General features: G+C 35.2%; 2 protein-coding genes across 4 annotated transcripts in view; one reads left to right on the forward strand and one right to left on the reverse strand.

The window, feature by feature from the left end:
* The window catches only part of LOC107495337 (ubiquitin carboxyl-terminal hydrolase 26), a 7,657-nt gene extending 2,516 nt beyond the window's left edge, over positions 1 to 5,141 (forward strand). Inside the window, exons 4-13 of the mRNA XM_052263134.1 lie at positions 1 to 683; positions 867 to 975; positions 1,527 to 1,705; positions 1,959 to 2,243; positions 2,323 to 2,521; positions 2,731 to 2,802; positions 3,048 to 3,278; positions 3,729 to 3,992; positions 4,559 to 4,706; positions 4,784 to 5,141. Coding sequence (XP_052119094.1) covers positions 1 to 683; positions 867 to 975; positions 1,527 to 1,705; positions 1,959 to 2,243; positions 2,323 to 2,521; positions 2,731 to 2,802; positions 3,048 to 3,278; positions 3,729 to 3,992; positions 4,559 to 4,706; positions 4,784 to 4,878 — 2,265 coding nt within the window. The 3' untranslated portion in view covers positions 4,879 to 5,141. The remainder of the gene's footprint in view (positions 684 to 866; positions 976 to 1,526; positions 1,706 to 1,958; positions 2,244 to 2,322; positions 2,522 to 2,730; positions 2,803 to 3,047; positions 3,279 to 3,728; positions 3,993 to 4,558; positions 4,707 to 4,783) is intronic.
* Positions 5,142 to 6,948: 1,807 nt separating this feature from the next.
* On the reverse strand, positions 6,949 to 9,739 carry LOC107495366 (mevalonate kinase). 3 transcript variants are annotated; one of them, XM_016116513.2, is made up of 5 exons: positions 9,408 to 9,739; positions 9,065 to 9,311; positions 8,431 to 8,684; positions 7,677 to 8,093; positions 6,949 to 7,260 (listed from the first exon to the last, which is right to left on the reverse strand). In XM_016116513.2, the coding sequence occupies exons 1-5, from the start codon at positions 9,538 to 9,540 to the stop codon at positions 7,151 to 7,153; spliced, it is 1,161 nt and encodes a 386-aa protein (XP_015971999.1). In that variant the 5' UTR covers positions 9,541 to 9,739; the 3' UTR covers positions 6,949 to 7,150. The 3 variants fall into 3 exon arrangements, with proteins under 3 accessions (XP_015971999.1, XP_015972000.1, XP_015971998.1); XM_016116514.3 differs by having other exon boundaries at positions 7,628 to 8,093; XM_016116512.3 differs by having other exon boundaries at positions 6,949 to 7,269; positions 9,408 to 9,738.
* Between the last annotated feature and the right edge of the window lie 504 nt (positions 9,740 to 10,243).

Consider the following 10,243-nt stretch of genomic DNA (forward strand, 5'->3'; position numbering starts at 1 on the left):
GATATGCGCCATAGATTGTTTGAATCATCTCCTTTTGAGTTGATATATGACTTGTCAGCTGTACTAATTCACAAGGGAAGTGCTGTTAATAGTGGTCACTACATTGCTCATATTAAGGATGAAAATACTGGGCAATGGTGGGAATTTGATGATGAAAATGTCACTAACTTAGGTCGTCATCCCTTTGGTGAAGAAGCTTCAAATTCTACTTCTAAATTAGCCAAGACTGATGTAGTTCATAGTAATTGCTCTGAAGCAAAGATAGCTGACAGTAATGGGAATGGTTTAGATGCCAAACTGTCTCACTCTTCCCATGTGGAGACATTTTCTTCTAGCGATGCATACATGTTGATGTACCATCTTAAACGTTCGAAGAATGTTGATGGAAAAGATGTTATGTTTTCTGGTACTAACCATAAAGGAGAGCGTGATGCAGTTACTGCCCAGGATGATGCTTGTCTTCCTTTCCATCTTCGTGAAGAGATTAAAAATATCAATGCCTCATATCTTGATGCTTGTGAGCAGTACAAGCAAAAGAAAGAGTTAGAATTGAGTCGTATCAATGAGCGGAGACAGGAAGTTCGATCTGTTTTAGCTGAAGCCCCTGTTCAGCCACTGAAGCAACCATTTTTTTGGATTTATAGTGACTGGCTTCGCCAGTGGGCTGACAACATCATTCCAACGTTGGTGCATACTTTTATTCCATTATTTATTATTTATAATACATGCTTCAATTGATTTTTGTTATACAGTGTCGATTTCTTCCCCTCCTTGTCTACAATCAAACATTCCTCGGGTAAATTACTCAATTATTAGGGTATGATGATATCACTTAATCTATATATTACTTTCTAACTTTGATGCAGTGCTGTTGACAACACATCTATTCAATGTTCACATGGGAAAGTCCCAGTATCAAATATTACCACAATGAAAAGATTGTCTTCTCAAGCATGGGATAAGCTACTCTCTAAGGTAACTGCATTGTTGTTGGCTGTGATGCATTTTGGTACATTTAGTTACTTGCTCAGTGTGTTTAATGATTTGTCTACATCCCCTTTCCTGCTGTTTGACATTCATGACGGATAATACTAGTATGAAAGATGAAATGTAAAAGTAATCAATAGTCAGAGGGACCAAGACAACTCTTATGACCTATAGGAGGGTTACTGAGGGATTTGATGCTCTGGGCTGTTTTCTTCTTGAAGCGTGAAGCTTATCCTTTTTTTTCTTGTTGGCGATGTCATCATGAAAAATTTTGTAATATATGGGTTGAAGGGGTATAAGCATGTTGGCAAATGATAGCTCTAGAAAGTAAGTTACTTTATATGTTGTTTATGGGAGAATGTAGCTTGCTTTTTTGAATGAACTCCTGATTACATAAATAGTAAGGTCATACAATTGCAATCCGCCTGAAAATTTTCAGCTGTTTATTTTTATGGTTTTTTAATTGATAACTCCAGTTCTGCCATTATTGCTGATATTTATGTTCATAACATGTTCCTTTATTGGCTTGTAAAATTCAGCATGGTGGGGGGCCCACACTTTCTCATGATGATTGCTGTTGGGATTGTCTGATTGAAGGAGCTCGGAATGTGGTGTCAGCTGATACCTATCGGGATCGAAGGGAATCACTGAAGCAGCTTGCACGGGATGTTCTAGATGGACATTGTGAAGATGGAAAGTACTACATTTCCAGGCCATGGTGTGATACCAAAATCTTCTTTTCATACCATTTTTGCTCCTTCAGGAACAAAGGAGTGGTTATTGAATGCTGACTAGTTGTGTTATCTGTTGTGTTGTGGAAACAGTTAATATGTTTTGTTGTAGAGATATCTATCAGCGGTGCTGATCTGTTTTAAGTTCACTGCAATGTCTTCATTAATCATTATGATATCAACATATATCAAAAGCAATAACACTAATGCCTGTTGTGCTGATGAACTTACTTTTCATAGGTTACAGCAATGGTGGAAACGAAAAGTTCTTGATGCTCCATCTGAAGCTGATGCTGGACCAACAGCAGCTATTAGCTGTCCACATGGGCAGCTTATGCCTGAACAAGCTGCTGGTGCTAAGAGAGTGCTTGTTCCTGAGGATTTTTGGCTCTTCTTATATGAAGATTCTATCTCTGTAAAACCTGATGATCCTTTGGGTTGCCCTACTTTCCCTGTTGACTCCAGAGAGTGTTCTGAATGCAGTAATGAATTATCTGAAGTGGCTTGCTTTGAGGATTCATTGAGGTCGTTTCATTTGATGATTGCTGTTGATCTAGAGTTGATATATAGAATTTTAAATGTGACTTCTGCTTAAATGCTGCAGATTAGTGAAGCAAAGACAACGTCAGAAACATGAGAAACTATTCCTGGGTAAAAGTATGCCGCTCTATCTGCATTGCAAGTATTTCTTAGTTCCATCTTTGTGGATTTCAAAATGGAGAAACTATGTTAATCCATCTGTAAAGAATTCAGATAAACCTGAAACATTAGATGGGGTAATTGATTCACTGAAGTGTGAAAAGGTACCTTGTTATTCCACCTTGCTTTTTTATTGTGTTTTCTTTTTTTGTTCTGTGGTATGGAGGTGGTTTGCAGAATTTATTATTGCAAATATTTTGTTAAATTTTGAGACAACTTTAGGTATGCACTCACAATTTGTACTGGGTGTGCTCAATTTTAGCAATTCCATTTTGTGAAATTTAATTGTAATTCTTCCTCTGTTTTGTTACAGCACTCACGACTAGTTGAGAGGCCTCCTGAATTGGTTTTCAGACGCAGTGCTATAGTTCCAAGAGAGTCTTCTGTAAGTTTGAATAGGAGGAAAAGATGTCATTGTGTACTATAGTCAAATGACATAGACAACACATCTGTGTATCTATTCTTGCTTGCCATGATAATTATCTTACTTATGGAAATATAAATTTTTTATTTGGGGAAAAATATATTATAATTTCCTAATACCAAGATTTTTTTTTTCGAAATGATCTAACTTTAAGTGCAGTTTTAAGTCTGATGACTCAGTTTGATATTATCTTTTTTGGATTCTAGGCAAGTGGTGTAACAGTTATATCTGAAAATGATTGGAAACTCTTATGTGAAGAATGGGGTGGTAATGAGGCCAAAGGAATATCTGCCAGTATTGAAAATATTGATGAGTCTGAGAATGTTTTGATTGGATCATGTGAAGAGTTGCCAGTATGTGAGGATCAGTTGGGTTCTTCAGATAAAGTGAATAATGAAACTGAGAATGGACAATTCGTGATCAAGACTTGTCCAGAGGTAATGCAAAATACTACCTCAATCTGTTGAAAATGCCGTTGTAGGCTCCTATCCTTCTGTATGTACATATCTTGGTTGAAATAGTCCAATATGATAGTATGAATTTATATGTACTTTGATGGACATATCCTTGGCTTCCCTAGTTTCCCTTTAGCTGTTTCTCAGCATATTATACATGCACAGAGACAAACCGTCTGGAAATTTTTTTGGGTCTTGTGCATATTCGTTATATTTTTTAATGAAAGCCTTCCATCTTCAAAAAGCAGCTTCAAATCTGTTTGTAGGTTTCTGTCTAATCTACACTGTTATCCATTGGTCCATCTTTTGTTCTGAATAAGTTATACAACTTACACGCCTTACATTCATTGTGTTATGTTTAATTGAATATATTAATTGATAATATATTTTACTACTGAATTGAAGTATCTCTGTCTCTTTCTCTATATGCAGGTTTGTGAAAGTTGCATTGGAGAAAAAGAAAGCTGTGAGTTGATGCAGAAGCTAAACTATTGCAATGAGAACATAACTGTAATACTTGTCCGTGGAAAAGAGGTACCTAGATCAATATTGGAGGCTTCGAAGGGTTTTGTTGAAACAGAACGGCGGGCTTCTAAACGCACCCGTAAAACTAAAAATGGGAGTTCTATTAGTCTGAAAGTTTCTGCTTCAACATCAATGTACCAGCTTAAAATGATGATATGGGAATCCTTTGGGGTAAGCCTACTTTCTTGTGCATATTTATAATATCCTAAGATAGGATTTTTTTTCCTCTCCCTTTTAACCATGTTCTTGGATGTGATCGCTAAACAAATCCAGGTGCTTGCGTTCAAGCATCCTGCTTTTTGAATGATGTAGTCCTAATTAGAACAAATGAAGAATAAGATGACTTGTTTACAGACATGGTTTTTTATATAGGTGTGTGTGCTCATATTTGTGCAGAGTGAGTGATGGAGAAACTTAGAAGTTATGTATGTAGATATGATTGAGGAATATGATTTTATGTGAAACTTTTCATCCTCTCTTATACAAGAATCCAGTTTGTGGTATGGATAAATTCTATAATAGTTTTGGTTACTCCGTGTTTTGTTTTCCCATTGGAAGTGTAAATAACTCCTATATAAACGCATACTGATTTTCAATTTAAAATAAATGTTTTTGTTGAGACATGAAAGAAAATATTTCACATATCTTAGGTGTTTGGATAACCAGTTCTGTTCTCATGTAGGGTGGTTTTATAATAACCTATTGTATTGCTTCTAATTTTTATGCTCCATACCCAGGTGGTCAAGGAAAATCAGTTACTACAAAAGGGCGATAAGACAATTGACATTGATGATGAATACACTACACTTGCAGATGTAAACATATTTGCTGGAGATCAGATTATAGTGAGGGATTCTGAAATCCATGAAAATCGAGATATTGCCGGTTAGCTACTTTGCTATTGATTATTTACTTATAATTTTTTAATACATATACTGAAAATTGATCATTCAATTTTGCAGAGGAACTTTATGATGAGAAAATGGATACACAGCATACCGAGGAAGGGTTCCGGGGAACACTTTTGACCTCCAATGCTTCATCCCAGGCTGTTTAGGAAGCTATCTTAGTGGTTGATGTATGCTTTGTAATGTTTTTAGGTGTAAATATCTAAAGAAAAATCAATCTAGTGGACACGAAATAGTTTGGTACAGTTCATCTTGTAAATTCATATTTCTAGCCCCTAGCTAGCATTGAACGCACTATATTGGTATGCCATGATAATGGCAAATTTTGGAGTGAACTTGTTTCTTGAGCTGAACTTCAACGGATTGGAGGCTACCTATTTGAAAATCAAGGGCATGCAAAATTCATATTTTATGCAGCTTGTCTACTATGAGGCACTGTTAGGGCGTTAAGTTGCAGATGGATCCATCAATTTCTATTTCTCACCATCCGTTTTCAAATAAAAGAAAAATGTTTCTGGTAAATAGTGTTAAATGTAAGATTCTTAATAACAGGATTAGATTATTCGAACGATGATTCAGTCAAGACTATATATTACTAACTGCTACGTTAACTTATACAATAACCATCTTTATCTAATAGCTTTTCAAAGAATATGTAAAGCCGCCTATCTGCTTCATAATTATTAAAAATAAAAAAAGTATATCTTTTGTTCCCATTATTAAAAAGTTCAAAAATATTCTTAAATTTTATTCCAATTTTGTTTTCAAAGTTTTAAATTTGTATCAAATATATCAAAACATTAAATCAATTATGTTAGTGATGTGGCAACTAGGTATCTGAATTAGATAAAAAAACATTTATTTTTAAAAATTATATTAACAAATTAAAGGATAAAAATTTCAATCTAAATCCTAGAATTTATTTCTTCTTCCTCAAATCCATGGCTTTCCAAGACTCTATCATCACAAAAGAACAATAGGCGATGAGGAACACTTACATGCAATTGTGGTGAATTCCTTATGTCGAGATGGTCAAACCAGAGAATTCGACTAGAGATTTTGGGGCTGTGTATACTTTGATGTAAGTTTAAGGAGAAAAGGACAAATAGGTCCCTGACCTTTTGTCCTGCGGACATTTTCATCTCTGACCATTGAAAAATACTTTTAAGTTCCTGACCTTCACAAAATTTGGACAGATCAGTCCCTCCGTCCAAATGTCTACGTCAGGGACTGATCCGTTCAAATGCCTCCGTCAGGGACTGATCCGTCCAAGTTTGTGAAGGTCAGGGACTTAAAAGTATTTTTTAATGGTCAGGAATGAAAATATCTGCCGGACAAAAGGTCAGGGACCTATTTGTCCTTTTTTCAAGTTTAAGTGTTCTTATTTTAATATCTCTGTGAATTTTTTCAAGTGCTTTTTGTTTATGTTGTAGATTGGGAAAGAATGCACTTTCTTTACTTGAGCAAATAGAAAAGTAACAACACAAGAGGCTGAAGTTGCAAGATTGAAAATGAGGATTTTGAATTTGAAGGCTAAATTAGTTTATGCTAAATGGAAACCATTGGTGGCTACCATCTTTGGTGTTTTGGGTTGTTTTATGGTGACTTTTATGTTTTATTTGTGGGTGAAGGTTCGAACTCATTTGGGGTTGGGATATTGACAAAGGGAGGTTGTTAGATGAATTATCTGATGCGTTTGGAACTGCTGTAATTAGCAGTAGTAATAGTAAGACAGAAGTAGTAGAAGTTCGGCATGTGTAGCTAGTTTTAAAAGTGTACTCAGCACGAAAACTTTTTAAGTTGTGCTTGAAGTTTACTTTATGTTTCAAAAATACCTCTGAAAGAATTGAAAAAGTTTGGGTTTAAAATTGACATTAACACTCTGTTGTCACCAGTCATCTTAGATAATACAAACAAACTCAAATAATATGAGACAATCTCAATAGTACACTAATAAAAAATGGTAAAAACTCAGGTGAAGTCAACTTCACGTGAGTTGATATCTGAGAGCCGTTAGATGAAAATTTAATTAACTCAATCAAATTATCTAACGATTCTCAAGTATCAACTTCACGTGAAGTCACTGCACCTAAGTTTTCACCATAAAAAATACATAAAATAATCAATTACATAACCGTAATTGAAACCATCAAATCAAATATGTGTTTGCCATCCATTTGTAAAGGAAGAGTTTTTAGTGCTAAGAACAGAGATCAGTATGGAACAAAAAATAATTGTGGTGTTAAGAACTACGTGTTCACCAATTCACGGTTACAAAAAAATGTGTTCCGAGTACCAACAAATCCAAAGTTATGCTAGAAATTAATTACATGCAAAAAAATTGAAGCATATATTTTTCATGCTATTTATTTTGAAGATCTTCAATCACCGACGGTAATCCTTCCGGACAAAAGAGAAAGATCAAGATGACACCTCAAAGTTAACTTCAACACCTTTCCCACCAATTTCGGCAGTGAAACACTGGAACCCGCATGACTCCAATTCAGCAACTACTTTTTCGACAACGAAACCTGATAACACTGATTAAAAGCATGTCAAGGAAAAGATACATAACATAAACTTCAAGATACATTTCATAATTAGAAAGCTATGTAATATCATGTTGGATTCACAAAACATGGTTTGTGCAAGTAACAATTGTATAAAAGACATGAAACCATCCATCCCTCCCACCCCAAAACTAAGGTAAGGTGTATAAAATGAATGATAGTGCAGAGAATCTTTATGCAAATAAGCCTAAAATGTGGGTGGCAAGTGTTCTTATCATGTTTGTGTGCTGGGCATATAACTTGATGTATAAGTCTAAAAAGTGGTTATCAAGATGAATCTCCTTTATATAATAGAATCATAGTATATATATAACAGATGATGGAAAACCTTAAGCGAACAACTGAATCAGAATCAAGATGAGGAGTAAAGAGGATACATGTTGGAAGCAGTGTGAGAACACAGCCACCACCACCAGCTCCGGTCAATTTAGAAGCCAACTTGTACTTCAATGTCGTTCTAAGAACAGTTTCTATTGTGACATGACTAACCCCCATAGATTGGAGCAAACCTTGATTCATTTCCATCAGTTCCCCTATCTTCTCTTCTTTCTCCGTTACAGAGAGAACATCATCTGAGGCTGGTGACTGCAAAATCAAGGTTAATTCCTGGCTAATAGAATCAACAGCACTGAACACAAAAGCCATTGCGTCCGGGTGCCTTAGCATCCTCTCTGAAACACCAGCCACCAATGCTTTCGTGTTTCTCCCTACTTTGGTGTTAGTTATGAGCATTTTCAGTAACGTATTTGCCTTCATGTGTGTCATGCTACCAGACTTGAAACTTATGATGTTACCTGATAATAACATAAGTCAAGTAACTTCAGCATTCAGAGGCAACAACTTAACACTACAACTATGAACAACCTACAAAGTAATTGAAAATTTCAAACGAATCACAATCTGTATAGTATATAGATCTCCCAATCAAATACTAATATGTTATAATGGATCATGCCTGGACTCATCCATTTATTTAAATACAGCAATTTTATGAAATGAACTGAAGTATTTGTATCATAGCTGATATGTTATTTCTCAATTCACTTGCTCCATTTTAGACTATATAAACCTTCAAAATGCAGAAACACATGTTGAAATTATGTGTTAAAATCTGACTAAGTCAGGGCTCACCATATGCGCTAACAGAGTTGTCAATTCCAGAGGGCTTTCCGTGGATGATCTTCTCGCCTTCAAAAGCCCATTTATTTACCAAATCAAGTTGCTTCTCCTGAAAAGACTGCCATCCTTGTTGTTTCAAATCCAGAGAAACAAAATCAGTGCAGGCGAGCAAGGCAGCCGCCAGCGCCACGCAAAACGAGGCTGATGATCCGAGGCCGGAACCCATGGGAAGTTCAGAAGTGAAAGACACAGTAGCAGGCTTAAATCTGCACAAGCAGAGAGAAATTAAGAAAAACAACTCACACGACTACGTTTGGTATGTGTTCAAACTTCAAAATAAAACTATATCACTGTCCTTGCCATGTTTAGAAATTGGAACGGTAATAGTAGGGAGAAAATAACCCAAAATTACCTATTTAACTTAGTATCTACAGTTTCATGCATGTAACATCCATGATTAATTATACACTTATTAGATAATATTACCCAATTATTACAGCAATAATCAAGGAACGCAAAGTAACTCTTGGCTGTTTAAACATTTCTGGAATTGGAAAAAGAAAACAAATGCATACTCTTTGAACACATTTACTGCATACTTCAAAAACATTCCCCACCACTAATTTCAAATTTGTAAGAATAATACCCATGAATGGAAGTGTATAACCAAAGGAAAGCAGAAACACCAGAAGCAATAGCGATCTTGGCCTCAGGAATGTTGAGTCCTTCAACGAGAGATGCAATAGACTTGGCAGACTCGACGGAGCACGATGGTGGCGCCGGAGATTGCGGCTCAGCTGATGATTCCGGAAACTCTTGTTTGATTCTGTTAGTCGGCCACGAGAACTCTAAACCCTCGTCCTTCAACACAAGTTTCAACGAATCCTGATCGTCTGTATATAAATAAATACATACGAAATTGAAAACAAGCAGAAACGAAAAATGAAATCAAGAATGGATCTAGAGAAAGAGAGAATGAAAGAGCGTACCGGAAGGGGTGGAGAAGCGGAGAGTAACGTAGGTGTATAAGTTGATAGAGGCAGCAACAGCCGTGGATCCATGAACAACAGCATGTTCCCCTGAGAGTATGATCTTGCCTGGAGCTCTGGCTTTAACCTCCATGAATGAGCTCTTGGTTTCCCTTTTCTGTGTTGTTTGGTTGTGATGTGAGTCAGTGAAAGGCCATTGGTTCCTCTCTAAAGGTAGTTATTGCTGTCGTTGTCGTGGTTGTTGAGCGGAGAGTGATGGAATCATGGAATCAAATCCCGTACTGCTGTGCCTCTCACTGTTCCCAAACTCGATGGAGGCCCCAAATCCATGCGGAATGCATGCTCCCTTTTTAATTCTTTTTTCTTTAAATATATAAAAAAATTCAATATATGTCCCATGTATAGATGACTGTGAAGATTCTCATATATTTGTCTTTATGTAAAATTAATAATTAAAAATTATTAGATAGTAATTTAATTAAATTTGTAAAATTATCTAATAATTTTTAAATATCAACTTCACATAAAAATAATTACAGTTAAATTTTCACTTTAAATAGACTCATCTTGTTATAAATATAATATTATTTAATTTTTTTATACAATCATATCCCACATGGTAAATAGTTAATTTCGTCGCTTAACACTTGTTTTTTAAAATGATTTTTAAATATTTTTTAATTAAATTCATCTTTTAAAAATTTTAAATTAGTTACGTTAGTAATATTTTGTATTTTTTTTATAACATCACAATTTAATCGTTAGGCATATACTATAATATCACTTAATATATTATATTAATAAATTATGACACTGTAAATAATAAAAATTATAAA

Source organism: Arachis duranensis, chromosome 6 (genome assembly GCF_000817695.3).
Source record: "Arachis duranensis cultivar V14167 chromosome 6, aradu.V14167.gnm2.J7QH, whole genome shotgun sequence".
Classification (NCBI taxonomy): domain Eukaryota; kingdom Viridiplantae; phylum Streptophyta; class Magnoliopsida; order Fabales; family Fabaceae; genus Arachis; species Arachis duranensis.

Bases quoted from the DNA above. Each gene is read 5' to 3' on its own strand.
- LOC107495366 (XM_016116512.3), bottom strand. From the start codon at position 9,540: ATGGAGGTTAAAGCCAGAGCTCCAGGCAAGATCATACTCTCAGGGGAA. The intron at 9,312-9,407 runs GTACGCTCTTTC...ATTTATATACAG, and splicing joins CCGCTTCTCCACCCCTTCCG to ACGATCAGGATTCGTTGAAA. The intron at 7,270-7,676 runs GTATCCTCTTTA...GCTTTTAATCAG, and splicing joins TCTCACACTGCTTCCAACAT to TGTTATCAGGTTTCGTTGTC.